General features: G+C 40.9%; 1 protein-coding gene across 7 annotated transcripts in view; it reads left to right on the forward strand.

Moving 5' to 3' along the window:
- Window positions 1-9,834, forward strand: part of CFAP221 (cilia and flagella associated protein 221) — a 159,474-nt gene extending 149,640 nt beyond the window's left edge. For all 7 annotated transcript variants that reach the window (XM_077153566.1, XM_077153570.1, XM_077153567.1 and 4 more), the window contains 2 exons: window positions 2,635-2,730; window positions 9,618-9,834. In XM_077153566.1, the coding sequence (XP_077009681.1) occupies window positions 2,635-2,730; window positions 9,618-9,726 (205 nt within the window). In that variant the 3' untranslated portion in view covers window positions 9,727-9,834. The remainder of the gene's footprint in view (window positions 1-2,634; window positions 2,731-9,617) is intronic.
- The last annotated feature ends 17,364 nt before the right edge of the window (window positions 9,835-27,198 follow it).

Below are 27,198 nucleotides of genomic sequence, written 5' to 3' on the forward strand. Positions count from 1 at the left end.
AGTTCAGTGGAGAGGCCAAGGAAAAATACTAGCTGAAAATACACATGTGGTCAACTGTTTGTTTCTTCATTGCTAAAGCAAATACCATGCTATGGCTTGGCTTACACAGCAGAAATTTATTGGCTCAAAGTTTTGAGTCTAGGTGAAGTCCAAAATCAAGGCATCATGTAAGGTGATGCTTTCTCCCAGAAGACTGTGCATTCTGGAGCTGGCTGCTGCTGAGCCTTTGTCCTGGGCTCCTCTATCATGTGGCAATGCACATGGCAGCCTCTCCTGGCTTCTCCCTTCTCCTTGGAGATCCAATGATTTCAGCTTATAGCTGCTCCCTCTGTGGCTTTTTACTCTGTGTATGACCTTCCTTATAAGGTCTAAAGTAACAGGACTAAAATCCATCCTGGGCCACATCTTACCTGAAGTAGCCTCATTAGAATGTCCTTTTCACAGATGTTCACACCCATGGGAATGGACTAACTTAAAAAAAATGTTTTTCTGGGGTGCATAGCTCCAAATCACCATACCAACTTAGCCATTTTACCAAAAGTCAAATTAGAAGCAACAGTTTCTTGAATGCTCCCACATATTTCTCTCTGTTTGGAGTAAAGTATTTGCATACAGATTTTGGTCTCTGATCACCATTCTGGCTCAGTGACCAGTCGCAGGTCCGCCTCGCTGTTCAGGCATTTGGATCTGGCTCCTTTGCTGGTGACCCTTACAAAGGATTGCTTTGCCTTGAAGCTCTTGAGAGGGTATCTTCTGAAAAATAACTGTATTTCTATTGCTAAATGACATCTCTGTTTTTATTTGAGATGATTCTGGAATGAATTGTTCCCACACCTCTGCAAGCTACAAGTCAGATCCAAATCTGGCCCACTGCCTGTTTTTTTGTAAATAAAGTTTTATTGGAACACAACACTTTCACTCATTTCTGTATTTTCTATGATTCCTTTCATGCCACAATGGCAGAGTTGAGTAGCTAAAATAGAGAACCAGTGACTCAGGAAGTCTTATCTAGCCTTTACAGAAAAAGTTTGCTGATCCCTGCCCTAGGGGATAGCAGAAGCACCACAAGAAGATAAAAATAACCCAGATCTCTGAATGACCACGTGGAGCAGAGTAACCTGCAAATCTGGAATGCTTACCTCCAGTGATGAGAGAAGACGGAAATAAATTTCTTTGTTCCTGACCTGCCTCAACTAATCCACTGAGCAAGTGGCTTGAAGAGTTGGGCAAGCCTGGAGGAAAGAGGAGAATGTTCACACGGACAGCCTGAGTAGGCAGATCAACTGGGTAGACCGGTGGGTAATCAGTAGGGTAGGGGAGCCAGATGACATGCTCTGAGGTACCAAACACTTCATAGCTCCTTCAGAAGCAGCCCACCTCTCCCAGGATGAGCCGTGGGGTTTCGGCAATGTCAACACTGCCAGCAGACCCTGTTTCCAATTCACTGGGCAACCCATTGAATTCCAATTCGATGAGTAGGTAACTCAACAGAAAAGCTTGATTTCACCATCCTCCAATATATGCTTCATAAATACTAAATCCATTTAAAAATTATTTAAATAACTTTGATGACTTCTCCAGTTTATGTTTGAGATTCATATCCAACGAACTTCCCAGAAAAGGCCATTTTCTTGATGCTGATTTATTCTCTGCTCCAAAGTACGTATGTGTGTTAAAGTATATATGTTCTTTAATAAACATGTATATTGAAATTGTATAGATTATACCTATATATGAGTTGTGTACCCAGGTACTGCTGCCTGCCCTGTTATTGCAGTGGCTCTTCAGTGAAAATTTTTCTAAATGAAAATGCCAAAAACAACCAGTCACGTATTAAAATTGTTTCCTTCTTAATAGACCCAACTAAATCCTTCTTCCTCCCGTGCATCTCATCTATTCCTTGTTTAAATGCACTAAGTTTTACTTGGTTGGCACTTGTCCTAGGCTGGCTCGTGTTGTGGATTATTTTAGGAAGGTGCCTGCGCCTTATGCTATCAACCAGCCCAGAAGCTCCCTGAGGGGAAGCCTGGCCCATGTGTGGTTGCCTCATCCATGGGGTCCAGCCCAGCAGGGCTGAGCTAGAACAGAATCAGCCCTAGCGTTGCCCCTGGCAGCAATTTGGTTTTGTTTTGTTCTGCTGTTCATTTCCAGTGTGATTTCTTCTTTGACCCATAGATTATTTATAAGCATATTGTTTAATTTGCAAGGAGTTCTGGATCTTCCAGTTATCTTTTCTGCTATTGATTTCTATTCTAATACCTTGTGGCCAGAGAACATGCTCTGCATGATTGCAGTCTTTTGAAACCCATTCAGCCTTTTCTTTATGGGCCAAGACATTCTCAATTTTGGTATGTTTTCCATGTGCTTTTGAAAGGAATGTGAATTCTGTAACCCCATTTTTTTATTGCTTTTTATCTCCTGGTTACAAAAAGCTATTTCTATCATTGTTTGTTGGTGGAAAACAATTTTTCAGCCTTATGCTTCACTTAACTTAAGATAGACTAAACAAAAGTAAATGGACTTAATGTTGAAAGCCCTAAGACTTGCATAACTCTTAAATAATCAGAATATTTCATTCTATTTTTACTTTGGGAAGGTGAAACAGTTCCAGTTAAACATTTTATTACTTTTCAGTGACCTCTGTGAACGGGATATAAATATTATGTTGACTCCAGAAATGATCCAAGTGGAATTCCCCATGTTAGACCCCAAGGACACCAAGCAGGAGAAGTAAGTAGATGTTTTTATGCCTTGTTACTAGGTAGCATTGGATAAAACTTGTCCTACATAAAGTACGGAACCATCATGTTGTCTGAATCTAAATATTTGCAACTTAACGAGACATTTCTAACGCCTTTGATATTTAGACGATGCTTTATTTTATGCACACATGCACTCCCTCAAATGTTGTTGGCAAATGACCTTCTAAAAACTAAGTCCAATTTTTCCATTCACTTTTCATTTAATTTCACATATATGTCTATATCCTATCAATAGCTGATTGAGTTTCACTCCTGGTAAAGAACCCAGGCTTTATAACCAGGCAGGACCTGGGGCTAAATCCCGGCTCCGCAATTTACCACCTGTGAGGTCTTGAGCCAATCATTTATCTTCTCTGGGCCTCTGTTTCTTCCGCTGGAAAATGCAGATAATGAAACCTGTCTCACAGGGCAAGTTTGAGGGAGCATCTAGCAAGGTGCTTGAGGTGAACTAGGTGCTCAGCCAATATTACTTCCTTCCTTCCCTCGGGGGACTAGCTCGTTGAGCAAACATCATCACAGTCATTTTTTTTAAAAACTTCTTTTTATTAATTAAAAAAAAATTAACAAACAAAACATTTAGATATCATTCCATTCTACATATACAATCAGTAACTCTTAATATCATCACATAGTTGCATATTCATCATTTCTTAGTACATTTGCATCGATTTAGAAAAAGAAATAAAAAGACAACAGAAAAAGAAATAAATGACAATAGAGAAAAAAAAGACTATACATATCATACCCCTTACCCCTCGCTTTCATTTACCACTATTTCAAACTGAATTTATTTTAACATTTGTTCCCCCTATTATTTATTTTTATTCCATATGTTCTACTCTTCTGTTGATATAGTAGCTAAAGGGAGCATCAGACATAAGGTTTTCACATTCACAGAGTCTCATTGTGAAAGCTATATCATTGTTCAATCATCAAGAAACATGGCTACTGGAACACAGCACTACATTTTCAGGCAATTCCCTCCAGCCTCTCCACTACATCTTGAACAACAAGGTGATATCTACTTAATGCGTAAGAATAACCTCCAGGATAACCTCTCGACTCTGTTTGGAATCTCTCAGCCGTTGACACTTTGTCTCATTTTACTCTTCCCCCTTTTGGTCGAGAAGTTTCTCTCAATCCCTTGATGTTAATTCTCAGCTCATTCTAGGGTTTTTCTCAGTCCCTTGATGCTGAGTGTCAGTTCATTCCAGGATCTCTGTCCCACGTTGCCAGGAAGGTCCACACCCCTGGGAGTCATGTCCCACGCAGAGAGGGGGAGGGTGGTGAGACTGCTCGTCGCATCACGGTCATTTAAAAAAATTGGGTTTTGAAGAATACTTTTGTGATGCAAGCTTCTCTTCCTTTTTTTTTCAAACTTCCTCTGATGCTTCATTTCTGTTCATCCAATTGTAAAGTCTTAAAGTTTTAAAAGGATGCAGTACCACCTTTGGAATTAAATGTTAAAGAAAAGTAGCTATCTCTTTATTCTCTCCGCTAAAAAGAAGTCTGATCCCCTTTCTAAACCTTTGATACCCCTCATGAGTGGCTTTATAAATTGAGCCAATTTAGTGGAGATTAATTTTGTGTGTTGGAAAACAACAGAGTCAAAGGGGCAATCAACAAGTTATTCTAGTCATTAAATGTGCATGTCGTATAAGAAAGTGACACAGACCTCATCAAACAATCCCTTGAAAGCAAAGCTTCTAAATGTTGCACAAAAACAGCTTTTATAAATCGTGCAGAGCAAAACTGCTGGGGCAGGACAGATAGCACAACAAGTCTGCTTTTATTTGCCTCACCCGGAAAACAAAACAAGGCCATTGTTTGGCCAAGTTGTGAAGTCCTTTATATTTGCTTTAATACTTTAGAAGTATTGAAAACAAATACTTCAGGGAAGGATGATAGCTAGCTTGTTCAGAAATGGGTTGACTTGACTTTCTTGAAGTGAGTTTTGTCACTTATATACAATGCTTGTTTGCAGCCAGGCATTTGATTGTATGTCTATTAACTCTTAAGTTGTAAAATGAAAGCTTTGCCCCTTGTTAAACATATTTCAGTCAATAGTGTATTTGATCTCATTAGGTACAATAGATCTTACGTACCATGGTGAATATATATGAAGAGGCAACATAATGCAATGGTTAAAAGCATGAATTCTGGAACCAGACTAGCTGGGCTTGAATTCTGGCTCTGGCACTTATTAGTGGTGTATCCCTAAGCAAAATTTTCGCAGTTTAGACTATTTCATTTTATTGCAAATTGTACAAAAATATGTGACCATGTGAACACACTCTATTGTACAGCCCCCTCCCTAAAGGCCCTTGGAAGGGGCTCCTGTAAGTGCTGACCTCTGAGGCTTAGGCTTTATTAACCTCAGGGTACATCTGTGCTAGGATTCCCTGAGGATATGCTTTTTGGGCTGGGATGTGAGGGAGAGGTTGGGGGCATTGGAATGCATCTTGTTACCAGGAAAGGCAGGATCTCATTTGCTTGAGACAGATCCTGGTCTTCTACAAGCCCACTCAAGCCTCAGCCATCCCAGAGACCCCCTCCAGGTTTGCAAACTGTGCTCTGAAAATCTCAGGGAGAGCTGCTTGATATAGATGGCCAGTGTAGAAGAACTTGTTTGAAGAAAGGGCTCTGCTGATCGTAAAAGAAGCAGGCAGCACAGTCAAAGAATCTGAGGCTGGTAGTCAGCCTTTCCCACTGCCCCTGCCCGGCAGTTCAGTCCTGGCTTTGCTTCCCCTAGAGCCAGCTCCTCCCCAGGGGTGAAGGTGGGCTAGTCTCACCTCTCTGCAAGCTATGGGTGTGCTTGTCATCACCTGCACCTGCGCCTTCTTTGAAATGCCAAATTCAAACATCCTCCTCTCCCACCATGCCTTTCCATCCATCCAGCATCCACACAATAATTCTTCAGCCTCCTCAAAGATGCCACCTTTCACAATGCATCCCCCCTTCTTCTCCAGTTGGAGCCACCCATTGAATCTCCAACCCTAGTCAAATTTAATTATTTCCTTCTCCGTGCCTGCATCTTGATAGCCAAATAGCCAATTAAACCAAGCTGAATGGTTTAATTTTACACGTTTGACCACAAACATCATGTAGTCTCAGCAGTCCTCCTTTCCAGGATAATCAGTCATTCCCTCTTCTCCCTCCCTTCATACTTCATATAGAACTGGAATTCATCAAGGAAACCACCCTCACTTTCTCATATCTAGTCCCCAAAGCTGCCTGATCTCTCCCTACCACTTCATCTCCCCTCTTACCATGCAGGCATTAACTGCGCTCCCATGGAAGTCAGCTCCTCCACGTGTCCACTTGTCTGTTAGAGTCTACCTCCCATCGCTCCCTCTTTTCCTCCTCTCTCTTTAGTATCAGTCAATATGCACAGTCTCCTGATTATCTCCTTTTTCCCCCAGTGGATTTGTTTGAATCATGATTCAAACAAGGTCCACACAATGCATTAGGGGGTTATGTCTCCTTAGACTCTTTTAATCTATGAGTCCTCTTCTCTCTGTTGTTTTCCATTGCAACTTATCTGTTGAAGAAACTAGGATTTGTCAGTAGAGTTTCCATATTCTGCCTTTTGCTGACTTCATTCACATCACTTTAGCAAGGTTATGGTTTTGAAACTCTTTTTAAAAGAAAATACTTTTTTCTTCTATTATTTTTTTTTAAGTCAGGATATATGGAAAAATATAAAGAATAAAACAAAAACAATAATCCTACCACCCAAGAGTACTATATTTCATATGTTGGTGTATGGCCTCCCAAATATTTAAATACACACACACACACACACACACACACAATATTTTATATACGCATAATTTTTAATATATGCACAGTTTTTATATTATACATAACTTATAAATACATTTTTAACAAACATTAAAACATACTCTACATAGTGTTTTGTTTTCTGTATTTTTATTTAACAATATTTATAAATATATAAATATAAATATACATATTCTAATTCATTGGGTAGATATGCCATAATTTACTTATCCAACCCCTGTTGTTGGACATGTGGACTCTTTTCAGTGTTTTGCTATTATTTATAGAGCTGCAGCCAACATCTTGTGCCACAATTCCCTGCAAAATTACCAGAATTTTCCATAAGATAAATTCCTAGAAGCATAGTTGCAAGATCAATGTCCCTGCATTTTAAGCTTTTGATATATAGTGTTAAATTCCTATCCAGAACGTCTATCATCACCTCTCCCCCCAGCAGAGATCACAAGCACCTGTATTCAAGCACCCTGGGCAATATAATTACAATCCTTTTTTTTTCTTTTTTTCTTTTTACTAAGATAATTAAAAGAAAATGGCAAACTCCTTGTTTTAATTTGCATTTCTTTACTACTAGTGATATTAAAAATTCTCCTCTGCTTATCAACAATTTTTTCATCTTTTGTGAGGGGCCTGTTTGACTTTTGCCTATTTAACATTGTGTTTATCTTTTTCTTATTCATTTGTGAGTCCCTCATATATTATGGATAAATCCCCTTTCTTATACATGTTGCGAATTTCTTTTCTCAGCTTGTCTTCTTACTTTGTTTAGGGTGTTTTGGGGGGCCCTACCTTTACTGAAAGGAATACTCACATGTCTTAGAGTGGTGTGGGGTTTCCTTGGTTTGTTTGTGATAATTTCTGAAGCCTGCCTTAACCAAAACCTCTCAAAAAGTAGGTTGGAAGTTTCAAATAAAATAGAGTGTGAGGATTAAGAATTTTTAATGGGAATTTAGTGAGTATCTGCTTTGATCAATTAATAAACACTATAAAATATCCTGATACAGTCTTAAACACCTAGATGCACTTTGCATTCTGTTTCAAAAAGTTTCATAGTTGACCAAGAGTTTTAAATAAAAACTTTTCTTTCTATTTCAAAAATTACCCCTGAACATAGAATGGACTGCACCATGAGGAGGCTTATTTCCAATGCCTCTATAGTCACTTTAAGATGGGTTTTACCCTTTAAACTACAGAGCTAATGTTGAATGCCATTTGATTATCAAATTATTATTAAGTGAAATAGAAGTTACTACTTTATACATTCACCCAAAGTGGTATGTCATTCTTTTCCTTTTTTAAAATTTCAGCTGCTTCACCAAAAAAGAAAAAAGCTAGCAAACAATAAACTCTGATCATTTTCTGCACACCAAACTAATCTCAAATTTTCAAAATGTACGTGTATTCTGTACATTTGTAATCACTGTATCCATGGTATTTTTAATTTGCCTACTTTGCAGCTAAAATTATGTTATGCACATTTTCCATACATGTCAAAATTGTCCACATAATTATCATTTTATTGGCTGCATGGTGTTCTAGCAGGTTGATATCCCATAGACCATTTTCAAAGTTTACTTGGTTTGGAAATTCTCTTTAGTTCAAGACAAGAGTTATATCCCACGTTCAGTTCTGCCTTCTCCATCCTTACTTTTCCCTCTTCTTCACTTCTGTCAGCCTCAGCCAGAACCAGCAGAATCCCTACAGTCAGACACACAGACCAGAGCTCGAACAGACAGGGTCAGGACAGAAGGAACACAAGACTTGTGTTCCTGTTCCCCATGCAATTATTTTCATAGATGCAAAGAATTGCCTGTAATTAACTCAAGAGAGTTGTCCTTGCCTTGACAGAGGTCTCACAAAGGAATCATGTAAAAGGTCTTAAAATAACTAAGAAACTCAAAGGAATCATGTTGTAAAAAGTCTTAAAATAACCAAGAAACTGTGAAGTTGACCTTAATTGCTGACACATCATTGCACACCCCTCAGAGCATCACAGCTCACTCAGTCATGATTGTCTTTAAGGAGAGACGTGACCTATATATTTTTAGACACGATTCCATAAAATGGTGCCATTTCATTTTTCTAATTTTATGCATTGGGGACCATTTTAAGTTCCCATTTTCAGATATTGCTGGTTTTCCAAAATGACCAGGCATTTGTCAGAACCTTCCAGTCTGCCCTCTTTACAATAGGTTTCAGAAGCACTGAATTTTGTATTCTGTTCTCCTCTCTACTCTATGAGGCAGGCCATATAGCTGAGCTCAAAATCCTTAGGGAAGATATGTCTTTACAGCCACATGCTCTCTTCATTTCCTCCCACAGCAGTCCCTAAGCTGAGTGTCCATCTCCACTCCAACCCTTGTCCCCTGCCCACCAGAAGGCTAGGTGGTCCCTGCGGAGTCCAGCTGCTCCCCACCCCTCAGCCCTGTGTCTCAGCCCTCTCTTGATGTCACGCCTCAATTAAAATTTCCTTGATACCGCATCTGGCCCAAGTTCCACCCAGCAACCCCCTTGCCACACCACGCAACCAACTAGTCCAGGGGGCCTGACTAGTCCACCCTCTCAGCCCCCTTAGTCCAGGGGCCTGACCCACCATCTCGGCCCCCACCCTCCTGGAGCCACCATCACAGTTAAAGACGGTGCATGGATATTTTCATAAAGTTGGAAACAGACATTTTCATAAAGTTGGAAAATCAGCTAATGCTGCCTGCTAGGATCTCTGTGAATCCTTTCTCATTCTCCCTTCAAAACAGTGCTGAGAGGTAGGAATTACTGCCACGGACACCTCAGGAAACGGAGGCTCTAAGCATTTAGGTAACCTGCCCAGGCTAAGACCTTGGTGCAGGGAGACTGGATACCAGATTTGCATCACTGACAAGCTGAGTTTTTCACTGGTGGCTAAATGATCACTAAATGTAGTTTAAAACCCCGTTTTTAAAGCATTCCATCAAACCTGTCTGAGATACCATGGCAGAGCAGGGCATTGGTTGGAGCGGGGCTTGAATGTTGGATTAATTGTACTCACGTGTCCTTGTGGGTTTTTTTACTGTTTAGAGAAGTAAAAGACCAAGCACAACAACCGGAGAAGGTGGGAGAAAAGATACTTGAGGAGATGAAGAATCTGCGGTTAAAAGCTCTCAACCCCTACCTGATTCTAGAATAATGATCACCAGTAGCTCCATTCCCCCATTCCCCTCATTCTCTTTCTGTGGGACACCATGTCCTTCCTGTCCACTTATGTTCTAGCCATTTGGGAATTAAAATTCCCAGGGGTGGGGGGGGAGGGGGGGATTTGAACTGTGGGTTATGTATACATTTTTCAATTATAATTTTTTCTTTTTAAGAATAAAATGTCATTAGTACAATAGCACTGGTTGAAGTTTGGCTCAAGATTTAATGCCAAGATTTCATGTGGAAGGTGTGAGCTGCTGTGGCAAGAGGTTAAAGCCAGATGCTGATAACTGTCTCCTGAGAGTCACCAGAGGTGCCTAGGGACACAGATAGGCCAGGCACACTTCTGCGCCCAGGGCAAAGGGGACACACCATTAACAAATGACGGATTTACACATGTGTAAGTGATGCCAGGCCATGAGAAGCCTACAGAGGAACACTGAAGCATGGGGAGTGGCCTCCAAAGGCCTCTCGGAGGAGGTGAGTGGAGAGTAGGCTGAAGCAAGAGAGCAAGCTGGCCATTATCTGGGGACGGAGCTTCCCAGGCAGAGGGGATGGCAGGTGCAAAGGCCTTCTGTGGAAGTGTGCTTGGCAAGCTGGAGGGTCAGTAAGAAGGCCCAGAGAGCTACCATGGAAAGAGTTGAGGGGACGAGGCTTGGACAGGAATAGAACAGTAACCAGAACCAGGTCAGATGGGATCTTACAGCCAGAACACAGATTTTGGATTTCATTCTTAGTCAGGTGGGAGCCCTTGGAAGGTTCTGAGCAAGGGAGTGACATGAGCTGCCTTCTGTTTTATCCTGATGTCTTAGGCTTGTGTGGAGAACTGAGCACAGGGAGCTGGAGGGAAGCAAGGAGATCCCATAATGTCCCAGTCAGAGCTCCCGCTGCTTGGCACCAGAGATATTCCTGGGGACAGGGCTGGTCAGGGCACATCCCAGGGCCAGACAGCTTGTCCCACCAACGAACAAACACAAAAGTGGTGCTCCAGGCTGGTGTGAAGGCACAGAGGGGCTAGAGTTGAGAGCAGTGACTTCTCCCCCTGTCCATGGCCTTAAGCCAGCTTCTGCAGGGGAAAGAGCCACATGCTGGGGACCAGGAAACATGGTGGTTGATGGCGAGGCTTTATTCTAGGGAATGACTCAGCCAGGGTGGCTGCCACTTGGCTGCACATTAGAGCCACCTGGAGAGCTTAAAATAACAGTGTCCTACCTTGGGCCCCCCTGAATCAGACTTTCTGGGGTAGAGCCCAGGTGATAGTACGTTTAAAAGCTCCCCAGGTGGATCTACTGAGCAGCCAGGACTGAGAACCATGGGCATCCAGATGAAGTCCCATTTCCTACCGCAGCACTCTAGCTCTGGCTTCTCAGCATTTTATCCCTCATTTTCTTCTGCAGTCTCTTCTCTCCAGATGATAGGGAAACAGGGAGAGGCTTTGGAGTCTGATTAGCTGAGCTTGAATCCCAGTCCAACTCTGCTGCATGGTCTTCCTCACCTCCCCGAGCTGCAGTTTTCCCATGTGCAGGGACAGGCTTCAGAACCTGCTTCACATGGAACTGGGCAGTTTAAATTGGAAAATATGAAAGGCACATCTGGCATCAAACGACAGCTCAAAATATGAGTTCCCTTTATTAACAGGGCAGCCCCCCCGCATCAGCAGTTTTGTTTTTTAACTTTTCATTTTGAAATAATTTTAGACTTACAGAAAATTTGCAAAAATAATACAGAGTTTGTGGAGGGGTAGGGCGGTGCAAGGGTAGTTCAGCGGTAGAATTCTCTCCTGCCATGCAGGAGACCAGGGTTCGATTCCCGGCCCATGCATCTCCCAAAACAAACAAACAAACAAAATAAGAAACCAACAAAAACAAACAAACAAAAAATTCAACAAATGGTACTGCAATAACAGGATACACTCATGGAAAAAGAATGAAATGTGATCCCACCATACGGCATACAAAAATAAATAAATAATACAGAGCTCCTATGGTCATTTCGCCCAGCTGCCCCTAACATTAGCATCTTGCATGACTATGATGCAATTGTCAAAAACAGAGCATTGAAATTGGCAAAATAACACTCACTAATGTCCTTTTTCTGTTCCAGAATCCCACACTGCATTTACTCATTATCCAATCTGTGACAGTCCCTCAGTTCCTTATCTTTCATGACCACAACACCCTGCATAGCTATTGTGGAGCATGACCCTCAGTTTGGGCATCAAGTGTTTTCTTGTGAGTAGAATGGGTTATGTGCTTTTGAAGAGCTGGCAGGTCCTTCTCAGGGCATCGTGTGGTAGAATCGTGTCAGGGGTACGTGGTGTGGACATGTCTTACTCCTGGTGAGTTGGCCTTGACCACTTGGCTAAGGTGATGTCTGCCAAGTTTCTCCATGGTAAAGTTACTGCTTTTCCTGTAGTGATGAATAAATATTGGGGGAGATGCTTTGAGAATATGCAGATATCCTGCTTCTCAACTTTTATCCCCATTCATTTTAGCATCCATTAACGAATCTCATCTCCAACAGTTATTACTGTGGCATTTGCTTAATGGTGATGTCCAAGAACTACCCTTCTCCCAGTTATTTATTTTTCCAGTATTTATTCATATCAGTATGGAATTATGGGTACTTATTTTATTTTATGTGCTATAATCCAATAGTATCATTTTTTATTTTGTTGCTCAAATCATTCCAGCTCTGGCCATCAGGAGCGCCTCCAAGAAATCTGAGCCCTTCTGATGTTCCCCCACCTGTTTTAGGCACTTCCTTTCTGGCATCACGAGAATTTCCAGATTCTGCTTCAGTCCTGTAATCAACCATTTCTCCAGCAAGTCCTATTTTTATTGGACAATGGTGTATAGAAACCAACACCTGAACACTAAGTGTGCTCATTGCTACAGGGTCTCACTGCTTCTAGGCCATTTTAGTGGACACAGCTAAAAATATATGTATTTAAACTAACCCACACGTACACACACATCTACATTTTTCTCTGTTATTTCTATCTGTGTGTGTGTGTATATATATACATATATAAATTATGAATTGATACTGATACTTCCAATTCCAGTTCAACACTATGGGGCTCATTTTAGCCTTCTCCCTTTCCTCATCTGTAACTTCTTTCCCCTACAGTGAGAAACCCAGATCTTGTTATCCACAATATATTTATTTATTTGTTCAATCTTAGTATATCCATAAAGCCATGTCAGAATTGCCAACATATCCCTGTGAAAAACAAATTTTTCTAACTAGATTGCAGGAGTTGTGTTCTTTTGTCTTTAGCTTTATAGTACACATTTAAATCACAGTCTTCCAAAGTTAATTCTCTTCCTCATTCAATTTGGTTGTTAGTCACTTGTGATATTGCTAGGTTCACTTGTTACTATTTGTATTCTATTTTGCACCCCCATCCTGGTTTCTTTTAATTGCTTGTTTAATTTGGGGGGTATGTAAAGGATGTGAAATATTACCATGATTCTAAGAGCCAGAGCTATAAAAAAAGATGTACTCAGAGAAGTGTCAGTTTCTTATACCTGCTACCTCTCCCACATCCCATATCTTTCCACTCTGTTTTTACCCACCCCACTGGGTTCCTGTCTTGGTCTCCAGGCTGCTAAGACAAAAACCATACAGTGATTTGGCTTAACAACAGGCATTTATTGGCTCACAGTTTCAGAGGCTAATCAAGACATCAGCAAGGCGATGCTTTGTCCTAGAAGACTGTGGTATTCTGGGGCTGGCTGCGGGGAATCCTTGGCTCCTGGGCTTTTCTATCACATGGAAATTTCCTTTCCTTTCTCTTCCTGGATCCATCGACTTCCAGCTTCTACTCCTACCCAGTGGCTTTCTTCCTGTGGCCTTTTCTATAAGGCATTCAGTAATAGGAATAAGACCATCTTGATTCAATTGGGCCATACCTTAATCAAAAATAACATCTTTAAAAGGTCCAATTTATAATGGGTTCACTTACACAGGAATGGATTCAGATTAAGGAATGTGCTTTTATGGGGTGCATCTTTCAACCATTCATAGTAATCAATCTCTTTAATTTCTGGTTTATCCTTCTCATCAGTAATTTTCTTAAAGCTCCCTCCTTCACATGCATGCCTCCTCTGGGTTTCTAGCATTTTCTTAAACAGAGCCCACCTGTTCATCCCCTGTGCCTTTGCACATGCCATTCTATAAGACTCCATCACCTTCCCACAGCCATTCTTGACTCAAGCCTCCCTGACCTCTGCCCCATTAAAATTCTTACATTGCTCTTTAACTTTGTCCACGAGGCAGAAGCTATGTCCTTCATCTCTGAGTATCTAATAATGCCTGCCAGTGTGGACAGGGACCAGGTCAATGCATGGCCATAGAGTTGCCTCCCTCAGCGTCCTGACTTAAAACCACTGTGTCCACTCTGCTTCATTCAGCAGCTTCCCAGCAGTTACTGAGCCTCTGGATAATTTCAGCCCCCCAACCCTTCTTCATACTGGACCCCAACATTGCATTGTTTGTGTGAACTCTTGCTTGGGACCTGTTACATGACTTTGAACATGTTATGTCAGTGCACATATTTATATCCATCTTGGTTCCCCTATGTATAAACAAAAGCCAATTTCTTTTCTTATTCTCCCTATCTTCCAAGGGCCATCTTAAGGCTGTGGCCTCTTGAAAAGGTTGGGTTGACTGTGTTGGGGAGTTGGTGGATGCCATTAGAAAGGCCTCTTCTACCTCTCAAATGTAGCCATGAAGTGAACCTACTTCCTACTATGAATTATCATCTGCGCTTTTTCTTTTTTTCCTTTTTTCGGGCCACCTTTGAGTGGAAAAAGACCAGGAAATCTTATGAGCATTTTCTTTCATGATCAGTCTCATAGAAAACATTCTTTCAGGGAAATCGCTGGACCTGTGACGTTTGGGAGATTCCCCATGGAATCACTTATCCAGATACCACTCAGATTATGAATATAATCAAGGACTGGCCCAGCGAATGAGGGTCTTGGGGTTAAATAGTCATCTCTGCAGACCTGCCAGTTCTCTCTCTCTTACCTTTCTTCAGATTATCACACCCTTCTCTTTCTTCTCTCTCTAAGGCCAATGAATATAAAACCAAAGAACCTCAGGATAATTCACAACAGTTGCTTCCTTTTGAAAGTAACTATACTAGCCTCCTTTTCCAGGACTTTTGGTTTGTGAAGTATTTTCTCAATGATTCTCACAACATTCTGAGACACACAGAGCAATTATTATTCTGACTTACATACATGGGAAACTGAGGCCCAAAGAGTTTCATGGACTGGCAAAAGGGTCAGGTGCGGACAGAGCCCAGGTTTCTGCCATTCTCTCTACTACATCATAGTCAATAGAAATATCTCAGATATACCTTTCTTTCCTATTCATTTAAACTCTCAGACTTTGAGTCTTTAAGAGTAAAGATATCACATATTGATATATTTTTTTCTTATTTGTTTGTTCTTTAAAATATGTAGTATTTCATTTATATCTCAATACGTTAATATTCCTCAGTCAAACAATTTACACTTTAGGCAACACCAGAAGGCCCGGCTTCTTATGTCAAAAAGTCACTAAGGAATCATAGTTGGGAAAACCAAGGATCATGAAAGAGAGTGGGGGCAGAGGGTGCACACAGTGCAGCCCAGGTGAGGGAGCCCGGAACTAATTTGTTCTCTGTGGTTCAGTTTTACAGCATACAACAAGCATGTCAAAGTTAGTAAAATAATGTAAAAGAATATTGTATATTGTGGCAATAAGGGAAGCTGGTATCTCAGAAGAAAACCCGAGAAAAAATATTGAAAATCTTTTATATCAGAACAAGATTTGTTTAAGGCATCAATAAAGTTGGCGTTAAATTGGAAATAATGACATGAGTCTGTGACATTTAAAATATTTATCTTTCCTGGCTCTGACTCTAAAATGGTCTGCTGGGATGTCACCCACCCCCATATCAGGTCGAGTGATCTAACATGTGCCCCAAGCACCCAGATGCTGATCTCAAACACAATTCCCTATTACAAGGAACCACAGATCCTCAAAAAGTAGCTGAATCTCTATATCCCTGAGCAAAGGTAATTAAGATGGGTGTGGAGCATCAGGTTATCACCAGAAAACAAGAATGCTTCCAAAAATATCCAGAGCCATTTGAAAGAAAAAAGGAGCCAGTGTAAGGGGTTCCCACTGTGAAGTTGTGACAATTCTGGCAGGAGAATGAAAGCAGTAATTCTGTGCAGAGCCATACGAGGCATGCTAAAGGAAAGGCAAGCCCAAGTTTTTAATTATGTTTACAGTAAATTGAACAAGCCAAACTATATGCATAGCATATTCAAGTTTTGGTCAACACCAGAATTTCATCATTGCAAATCAAATAGTCATGATTCATTGAAATCCTGGTAGGGGAGGCCAAAATCTCAGCGGCTCTACTCAGGCAACAACAAAAAAAAATTGTAGATGTTACATGACAATAAAATTAAAAGACCCAGGCTTGGAAAGCCCAATTACCCCCCAAAAGACTTGATTGCTTGATAATTAAACACCAACTCATGATGAATCATCCAGAAGCCTCTCAGGACCCCTGTCCTAAGTATGACTATCCCACCAATAGCTCGATCCACAGAGCTTCCTTGCAAAGTGATGCAGGGTCCTCTGTGCCTGGGTTGGTGAGTACATGTGCACCCCAGGGTGGATAAAGGATTCTCCCCATAGTAGCAATACTTCGATGCTGTTTAGGTTTATCTGCAATAACAGCTCTTGTGATACTTCTGCATTTCAAGTATGCTTCAATTTTAAGATGTTTGAAACAATTAAGAAAATCCGTTATATGTCTGTGTCTATTTTACCAGATTTATAAGAGCTGCTTAAAAGTTTAGAAAGATTTTATTTGTTAGATTTAAAAGACTACTTTGTTGAGGGGTTAATGTATTTAAGAGAATCGACTAAGTTAAATATGAAAGTGTGGTTTGAAATGTCTAAGGGATTTGGATCGATTAAGTACGTAAGTAGTGTGGCATTTCTAGGGAAGACTAATCTGCAAAGCCCACTGGCTAATTGAAAGTTAATTTTAAAATGTCAATCAAAAAATAAATAGAAAAATATTTTATCCAAAAATTATTAGATTTGTTAGTAAAATAACAATATTTGTAATTTGAGTTGTCATGCTTAAGAAACATGAGATATTTAAACCCACTACTTTAATAAAAACAGTATAGTAATTAAAATATAAGTAACTCTTGACTTCTGAGAAGTTGGCAGAGCAGCCACCTAAGTCAGTGCTATTTGTATGTCTGGGTAACATTTGTTGGTTGCACACTGAAGAAGTAGTTTTTAGAAAACTTGTAATTGATCAGAACATTTCAGATTGTTGGAGGATAGATGGTGCTGCAGCATCCACTTATGAGATAGGAAACCCTCCTGACTATTGAGGGCAAAACTGCATGAAGAAGCCTGATAGTCCCATGACTCGCATTGCCCTACAGGTTACCGAAGAAGACTTTGCCACATTTGATTGTATGCTGTGTGTGCCTGGAAGCAATCTGAGAGATATGAATAGAAAAGGGAATGAAATTAAAAACTGCAAAGCAAAAATTGCACTCCTTGGGAGCTATGATTCACAAAAACAATTTATTATTGAAGATCCCTATTATGGGAATCATTTTGACTTTTAGACTGTGTACCAGGAGTTTGTTAGGTGCTGCAAATATTTTTGGAAAAGTCACAATAAAGCTGCATCCATTCATTGCTGAAGGCCAACAGAGATTAACATCATTACAATGATATTCTAGGTTTTTCAGTCAATCAGTATGTTGAAAGTGTAATGGTTCATAGCACAAAACCACAACTTTTTTTTCAACTGACTTGTTTCTTTCTTTTTTTTTTTTTTTTAACATGGGCAGGCACCAGGAATCAAACCCGGGTCCTCTGGCATCGCAGGCAAGCATTCCTGCCTGCTGAGTCACCGTGGCCCACCCTCAAGTGACTTGTTTCTTATATTAAAAATATAATTGTAGATGGAAATCAGTGTTGTGTTTGGTAGAAGAATTAATAAAAATCTTTGATTCAGACAGCTTATGGTATACATTAAATGTCTTATCTTGCCCCAATTACAAAAATAGTGCAACAAACAAAATAGTAGAACGACAAAATATAATGTTTCGTGTGTGTTTTGTAACAATCATTCCTTTCCAAAGTTTAAACTTAAGGTACCATCCAGTGATGGTTAGCCTTTTAATATGCTTAATTATGATCTTAATAAATAATTAAAATTTCACTCACATCAATATCTGAGCCCATTGAGACTTTTAAATAATCTACTTCTTTATTAAGTCAATATGTATAACTTGATAGACAAATTCCTCTATTCACCTATACTACCTCTCTTTTTTTACCCCAGGGCCTTTTATTGAATTACATACCCTTGGTGATAGGAGTTCACAATCTTCATTGGAAGTGTTTTGATTCACACATACTCAGAGTATACACTTGCATGTTAAAAAGATAGGAAGGAGAATGATTTATAGTATAAACCTTTAGCATTGCTATTTGTTTTTTAGCATTAGCCTAGTTTATTTCATGAGGAAATCAGCTTCCTTGCCCCCATTTGGACAACTTTGCCTCTGAAAATTTAATTATATCCAGAAAAGGCACAGTATGCTGTTTCATCTTATGCTCATTTTGACAAATAGTCTGCTTTATATGCACATATAACCCCAATTGTCAAATATTCTACATTGACTTAGAAAAAAAGATAGTTTAAAAAGCTGGAAAAATAGAATTTTATTATGCTGAAGTCCTTAAATAATATATTATATTTTTTTATCAGTGTTTCAGTTATAGACGAAAATAGGTGAACTTTGTGTAGTTTGAGATAACTATCACTTCAAATTCATTTGGATAAATAAACTGGGGAGGGCGATGTGACTGTCTCAGTGGCAGAATTCTCGCCTGCCATGCCGGAGACCTGGGCTCAATTCCTGGTGCCTGCCCGTGCAAAAAAATAAAATTAAAATAAAGCATAAACTGGGAAGGATAAAATATAATTGATACATATATATATGTAACTCCTAAATATTCCTCTCATGTACAAAAACCCCTGAGATAGTAAAACCCCAATGCCCATCATTCCCTGAATGCTTATGCCCATAATTATTTCCTTTTTATCCCCTAATCTGGCCCCAATCACCAATCCCTTGCAGGCCTCCCAAACTTTGCTGTTAACCTTAGAACATCCCACGTCTTCATTCCCTTCTCTTAACATTCCCTTCTGGAACCTAAGCTTAGCTCTCTTCCTGTAAAGTCATTCTCAGCTCTTTTAAGTGAAGTAATTTTCTCCCCCATGCTCCAGGGACCCAGGGTAGGACAGATGTCCTCTTCGCTCCCTATGGCCTTTTCCTCCTTTGCAAACCCCAACTCCTTTGAAGTGCACGCTGTCAGACCATTCCACTACACCATCCATCCTTGCGGCTATTATCTTCCCACTTCTGTTCACTCCTTCTCATTCTTTTTTTTTTGTAGGAAAAAATATATTTATTTATTTATTTATTACGGCCCCATAATCAATGTTGCCCAAACTATGTCTTTCAAATTGCAGGTCATATGATTCATTCATTGGTCAAGAAAATAATTAAATGGATTATGATGGCAATTACTCCTTCTCATTCTTGAATTATTTTAACACCTGAATCCCTGTATTCTTTACCATTCCCCTTTCAACCTTCTTGCCAAACTCAGCATCCATGGAAACAATCCATCCAGCATCCTTGCCTCTCTTAACTGAGCAGCCTCAACTGTTAATTATCTTCTTCTACCCCATCTCAGCTGTCTATTCCCATGGCCATACCTTGACCTTGCTATCCCCAACACTGGCACTGTCTTTCAAATGTTCATTGCAAGCCTCCCACCCTCTAATCACCACCTCCTTGTACTTCTATTTTGTTTATTCTGGTGTCCCCACTCCAACTATCCTCACATTCCACTGGCCAGTGATCCCACCACTTCTCCATCTGTACAGTTCTTGGAAAGTGTCCAGCCCATGGCACGTACCATTGAAGTGTTAGCAGACAAATCAGCCCCACACACCCTCACTATTCTCCTCACTAGCTTAGAGTCCATGGCCCATCACTTTAAAATCACTCCTTTGCAAACACCCTCACCTCCTTTGCCACTCTCTCCCTACTTTGTACTTGGTGGCAAAATCCTAGCTCTCATTAAACCCATCTTTGCACCTGACTGGCTGAACATTGTTAGAGAAAACCACTGAACCATACTCACTAGTCTCATATTGTGTTTTTTGACCACAGATCTCAGATAAGCTCTGTGCTGTTTTGAATCTGTTTGGTGCCTCAGAAAAGTCAAGTTCTTTAATTCTCATTCAATATTGCTGGGTGGGAGCTTTTTGATTGTTTCCATGGAAATGTGACCCCATTTGTGGGTGGTAACTTTTGATTAGATGATCTCCATGGAGCTCTCCACCCATTCAAGGTGGAGTTGCTTACTGGAGCCCTTTAAAAGAGGGAACGATTTTGGAAAACGCTTTAGAGCTCACACAGCCAGAGACCTTTGGAGATGAAGAAGGAAAACACCCCGGGGGGGGGGGGGGCTTCATGAAACCAGAAGCCTGGAGAGAAAGCTAGCAGACATCGCCATGTTCACCATGTGCCTTTCCAGTTGAAGGAGAAACCCTCAATGTCATCAGCCTTCTTGAACCAAGGTATCTTTCCCTGGATGCCTTAGAACGAACACTTCTATAGACTTGCTTTAATTTGGACATTTTCACAACCTTAGAACATGTAAACTTGCAACTTAATAAATTCCCTTGTTTATAAGCCAATTCTGCATCTGGTTTACTGCATTCTGGCAGCTTGCAAACTAGAACAGGCTCTCAACACCACGCAGCAATTACAACATTAACCTGCTGGGTGCTCTCTCCCTCTTCAAATGGGAATTTTACATCTTTTCTGCTTTCTTCAAACCTTCACAACCATGACATTCACAGCTGAGGACCCTAACCCATATGTCACTAAGAAAAAAGAAACAATCCAATAAAAATAATCTCCTCTCCCCACTCTGAAATCACCAGTCTACTTACCCCTCTTGTTATAGTAGAGCTTCCCTCTTGTTATAGTAAAGAAGTCCTGATTCAACTCCTTCTCCCACTCATGCCCTGGGCCCCATCTTCCCTTCTCTGTTCACCTGATCCCCTCTCTCTAGAATCATCAATTCATCTGTCTCAGTGAGAAAGTTATCATATAAACATATCCTAATATTGCCTAATTAAAAAAGAAAACTCCCTTAGACTCCAAGTTCACCTTGAGCTATTATCCTCCTCCACTCCCCATCTCTGTCGTGAATTGCCTGGATTCCTTTGGAATTCCTTGCCTCCACTTCCTCACTTCCCATTCTTTCTTTAACCAATAGAGCTTTCCTGCTCACTCCTCAACTAAACAGCTTTTATCAAGGTCACCGATGACCTGCCGTTGCAGGTAGAATAAAATGAAAGGTCTCTTGCCAGGCTTACACAACCCTGGTGATCCAGCCCATGCCTTCTTCCAACTCACTTTCTACTTTCTCTTCTTGCTTCAATCTACTCTGGCTACACTAAGCCTTCTGCCTCTCAAACACCCCTTCTTAGTTTTCCAGGCAAATATAACAAATACCAAACAATGGGTTGGCTTGAACAATAGAAATTTATTGGCTCATGGTTTTGAGGCTAGAAGTCCAAAACTGAGGTATTACCAAGGTGTTGCTTTCTCTCCAACGCCTAAAACATTCTGGTGCTGGCTGCCAGTGATCCTTAGGGCTCCTTGGCTTGTATTCTTGCCTCATGTCCCACAGTGACGCCCTTTCCTTTCTCTTCCAGGTTGTGTTGACTTCTGGCTTCTGACTCCAACCTGTGGCTTTCTCTCTCTCTGGCTTCTGGTTTCTTTCTCCTTTTAAGACTTCCAATAATCCAGATTATGATTCAACCTCATTCAGTTAGGCCACACTTTATTAAAATAACATATTCTAGAGATTCTGTTTAAAATGAGTTCATTCTGGGCAGTGCAACAGTGTCTCAGTGGCAGAATTCTTAACTGCCATGCCAGAGACCTGGGTTCGATTCCAAGAGCCTACCCATGCACCCACGCACACACCAAAAAAGAAAGAAAGAAAGAAAAAATGGGTTCATACCCACAGGAATGTGGATTAAGAATGAGAACATATTTAAATTTCAGTACATAATCCAATCTTACACATGCACTAATTTTTTTTTTTTCTGCTTTAGGCCCTTGGAACTAGCCACTCTCTCTGCTGGGACTGTTTTCACCACCTCCATCTCACCCTTCCCATCATTCAGGGCTCGGCAAAAACATTGCATCTTTAGAGAGGTCTTCCCTAACCACATTAACTAAAGACTCCTCCCCCTTACCTTCTTTACCATATTTCTCCATCTCTACAGGAAAAGCATCCCACCCTATACCTTGTCCACCCAGCAGATGTCCAGGAGTCTTTCAAAGTTCAGCATCTCCCAGGGGAAAAGTGGTCACTCCTCCTGCATGGCCCAACCAGAGGGAATAGGGGAGGACTGTTTGCATCTAGAATTTGCTTGTCTATCTGCTTTATTGACTTGGGAGCTACCTGAGGGCTGTAGCTGCCTCTAATCTATATTTTTACCCCCAGCACTTGGCAGGGTAGGAGCTGAATGGATAAATGAATGAATGAATGAATGCTTGAGTGGTAGAATTTCAGATACCCAGGAAGTGGTGAGAGAGCATTTGTTGAGGATGATTGTATCCACAAGCAGGAAATGTGGATGACCACACACTCCTCTTCTTGTGAAGCCCAGCCTTAATTTTAAAAAACCCACCTCTCCTATGAAGTTCCCACCCCCCATTTCTGAAAAATAATCCTCCTCAGGTGCTTGAATTGAACAAGTGATAAATGTTCTATCAGCTCTGCAGAGGGATTGGCCAGCCTATTTTTTAAATATATGCATTTTTTAATCAATAAAAAACTCAAATAATATAAAATTCACCATTTAAACCATTTTAAAGTATATAATTCACTTGTTTTAGGATACTCACAATGTTGTGCAATCATCACCATTAAAGCCAGAACATTTCCATCACCCCAAAAAGAAACTCTACACCTGTTAGTAGTACTCATTCCCAATTCTCCTTCTTCTTCCATCCCTTGGCAAACACTAATGTGCTTTATTTCTAAATAAATTTGCCTACTCTGGACATTTTATATAAATGGAATCATACAATACCAAATATTTTGTGATTGACTTATTTCACTTAGCATAATGTTTTCAAGGTTCATTCATGTTGTAGCAAGTATCAGAATTGTATTCTTTTTTTGTGGCAGAATAATATTTCATTATACAGGGTAAACAATGCTTATACATTTTAACCATTTGTAAGTTGATGGGCATTTGGATTATTTCCACTTTTTTTGGCTATTATGAATAATGTTGCTATGAACATTCTCGTGCAAGTATTTGCTAGAGCATCTGCTTTCAACTCTCTTTAGTATATACTTAGAAGAGAAATTCCCAGATCATCGGTAATTCTATGTCTAATTTTTTGAGGAATTATCAAGCTGTTTCCTACAGTGGTTGTACCATTTTACATTGCCACCAACAATGTATAACTTTTCGAATTTCCCCACATCCTCACCAACACTTGTTAATTTTCTTTTTTTTAATTATAGGCATCCTAGTGGTTGTGGCGTGGCATTTCCTTGTGATTTTGATTGCACTGAGCATCTTTTCATATGCTTGTTGGCCATTTTATATCTTCTTTAGACTCCTGTTCCTTTTTTTTTTCCTATTGATTTGTTGGAGAAAACAGGTCATTTGTCCTGCGGAATGTCCCACATTTTGAATTTGGCTGAATACTTATTAAAGTCACATATTAAAGCACATTGGAGCATCAGTTACCTAAAAACAACTGAGCAAACAGTGTCTCAATGTCTCTGAACCAGAACAGATATTAATAATAATAGCTAATAATATATGGCACAAATTGTGCTGGGCACTTTCTATACATGAACTCATCTGACCACACAACAACCCTATCTCCATACACAGATGAGAGCCAGGCCCAAAGACATTACCTTGTCCGAGGTCATACACCTAGCAGGGTGTGGAGCCAGGATTTAACCCAGACAGTCTGGCTCTGGAGTCTGGATTCTTTGCTATCGCCAGATTTACATCTGGTTACAGAAGCCCTTTGTGACCGACGGTGCTTTTCAGGGGCAGAGACTGAAGGAACACTCTAGGTCAAACCTTCTGCATCAAAGACAAGTGATTTGAAGGGTCCTCCTTTAGTTATACAAAGGAGGGTATGCAGGCAGCTATTTGCCTAGGGTTCGAGTGCAACAGGGCCTTTGAGACATCCTTTACCCAAGGTTCCCTGTTACCTGACAAAGTCAGTGGTTCTTTTGCCTGATGCTCTCAATGATCAATTCCTGAGACACTGGGGTTTCAAAGACAGAAAAAGTTTATTACTAGGCACATAGTAGAAAGCTGATGGCCTAGCAGCCCAAAATCTGTCTCCCAAAACTGCAGTAGTTCTGATAGTTTTATTAGAGAAAAGAATGGGCAGGGTTTAGGATAATGAGCACAGTGGCCCCAGATGATGTAGTTAAAGGTGCTTTAATTATTGAGCATGTGCAGATTGATTATATGCACAGTTGCAGATTGATTATATGCATAGTCACAGAATGTATTTAAGAAAATGGCAGCCTTAATACAATGATGGGCATGATGTTTAGTATTATAATGAGGTATAATGATGTATAAATGACTCATAGGTTAAAATCTAAGCTACTGCACATGTCAGGTGGGCCCATTTTGGTTAGATCCTGTCTCGATTATGAATATAACTTTGGACTTGGGGTGGGTTAGTTTTGGACTGATTTTAGACCCTTCATTAATAAGCATTAGGGGCTGTCCTTAGTGACTACAAGACTCCAAAGTTGAAAAACTGGATAAATGGGAACATTTGAAGGCTAATCACAAAGTTTTTACAATCACAGGGCACAAGATAAAGATTATAAGATCATTATCAGAGACCATGGAAGATGGATTTCAATTCAGAGATTTCAGGTATTTCCTTCTGTCATTTTTTTTTCTTTTGCATGCTATATGTTTTTCCATGTGGCTATCCTGTTATTGCAGCATCCTTTGTTGAATTTTTTTTTTTGAGGGGGGAGTTTATGGGCTGGGAATCAAACCCACATGGCAGGCAAGAATTCTACCACTGAACTACGCTTGCACTCCTTCCCTCTGTCTATTTTAATACACCTAGTAAAAGGAAATATCTATATACTAATTTAATAATCATAATCATTTGTGAATTTCTGACTTCATGATTTCATCCCTGCCTCCCAAGTAAGTTCTCTCTTCCTGGGTCACAGTCTTCCCAGGCACTGATTTGGGTTTAGGAACTGACCCAGTTGGGGGCTGGAAAGCAGGGACTAGTCATACCTGGTACAGTTTCTCCCTAGTGTAGGAGGTATAGCAGGGTCCTCTCTGCCTGGCTGGCCCATGACTCCACAAGGTGCTGCTAGACCCAGCCTGAGCCAAGGAACACCTACCCGAAGGTATCCCCAGAAGACGCTCAGGGGCACACAGAGAGGGAACCATCCCTTCACAGACCATATCAGCCTGGAATCAGCTATGGTCTGAGTTGGTCAGCTCCAGAACCAGTCAGTCCTTTTATGGCAAGATAGGGCACTCCATGTTGGTCATTGTGTTGCTGGTTTGTCTGGAGACCAGGTGGGCCAGGGGCTGCTAACCTCTGGCAAGACCCACTAGGGAGAATTTTCATGGAGGCAGGAGTGAGAAATGGGAAATGCAGAGGGATGAGAGACCTATTCTGCTCTGATGCATACTAGGTGCATACTAGCTGGGTATCCTATGCAAACTCCATAACTCAGTTTCATCATTCATAAAAGGGAATAATCCACTAGGGTAGCTTTCCAGAAACCTACAACTTCCAGATGGGTGCCTGGACTGGATAAGTCCCGAAACCCAAAAGGCCCAGCCTCTCCAGAACATCAGATAGTTCCATCTCCCTACCCCATATTATTAACAGCCCCTTCCAACATGAAAAAGTTAGAATGGACATAGCCCAAATACCCCTAAAGACTGGGAGAAAGATCAAAGCGAATGGTGGAGTTGTATAGAGAAGGTAGGGTTTAACAAATGAGTGTGAGTGCTGCATCATTACACTTATATTTCCTTTAGTCTCCCGTATCTTAGAGTAGCTAGAAGTAAAAACCTAAAATGGTGGAATTGTAAACCACACCAACCTCTGAAATCTGTTCCACAACTAATTGTTGTGATGTGCTTTGAAATGTATTGCTTTTATATGTTGTTTTTCACTAAAAAGAAAAAAGTCAATTGTGATGATAAATGCACAATACGATGATATTGTGAACCGCTACTTGTACATGTTGGATGATTACATGGTATGTGACCATATAATATATATCAATAAAAAATAAAATTACTTTTAAAATGTAATAAATAGTACCTAGAACATTAAAAAATAAAAATAAATAAAGGGAAAAATCTACTTCACAGGTCAGCAAAGTTTTTCTGTAATGGTCTAGAGAGTAAATATTTTAGACTTTATGAATCAGACTCTCTCTCACACCTACTCAATTGTAGCCGAAAGACGCCACAGGCACTATGGAAAGAAATGAGTGTGGCTGTGTGCCAATAAAACCTCATTGACAAAATTAGGTGGTAGGCTGGATTTGGACAGAGGTAGTTTGCCAATCCTGGTCTATTTCATAGACCTGCTGGGAGAAGGAATCGGCAGGTCTTTTTTTTTTGTATGCTGTTTGGCACGGTCACATTTCATTATTTTTCCATGTGAGTTTCCCCTGATTGCAGCACCATTTCTTGAAGTTTTGTTTGTTTTGTTTGTTTGTTTTTTTGGAAGTGCATGGAAGGGGAATCACGGGAAGTGAAAGATGTGCTGCTCTGGGTACTGTACAGTGTTGAAGACTTGGGAGAAATGTGGGGGGAAGGAGACCTGGTAATGAAATATAACTCAGCCCGCGCTGCCGGCGGTGATCGCTTCCAGAAAGGAAAGGGCACGGACCTGGCGTGGGCTGGATGGCGGCTCTGCCATAGGCCCCATTACTCTCGCAAGGCCGTCACCCTCCTCTTCCTCGATGGATAAACAGGACGATTACATCCACTTGTCAAGTACAGAAAGGAAGGTTCAAGGTGGGCAACCCGCGACCTATCGGCCGCCGCCACAAACGCTGCAGGTCGCTCAGTGAGGAAAAACGCAGCAAGCAGGCCCGAGCGGCCTGCAGGAGCCCCGCCCCACCCGCGGGAGCCCCGCCCACAAAGCCCGAGCCGGAGAGCTTTGCGCCTGGCCCCGCCCCCTAGGGCCCCGCCTCCTGCGGTTCCCGCTCCTAAAGTCGAGGCCGGCGTGCTTTGCGACTGGCCCCGCCCTGC

Source organism: Tamandua tetradactyla, chromosome 3 (genome assembly GCF_023851605.1).
Source record: "Tamandua tetradactyla isolate mTamTet1 chromosome 3, mTamTet1.pri, whole genome shotgun sequence".
Classification (NCBI taxonomy): domain Eukaryota; kingdom Metazoa; phylum Chordata; class Mammalia; order Pilosa; family Myrmecophagidae; genus Tamandua; species Tamandua tetradactyla.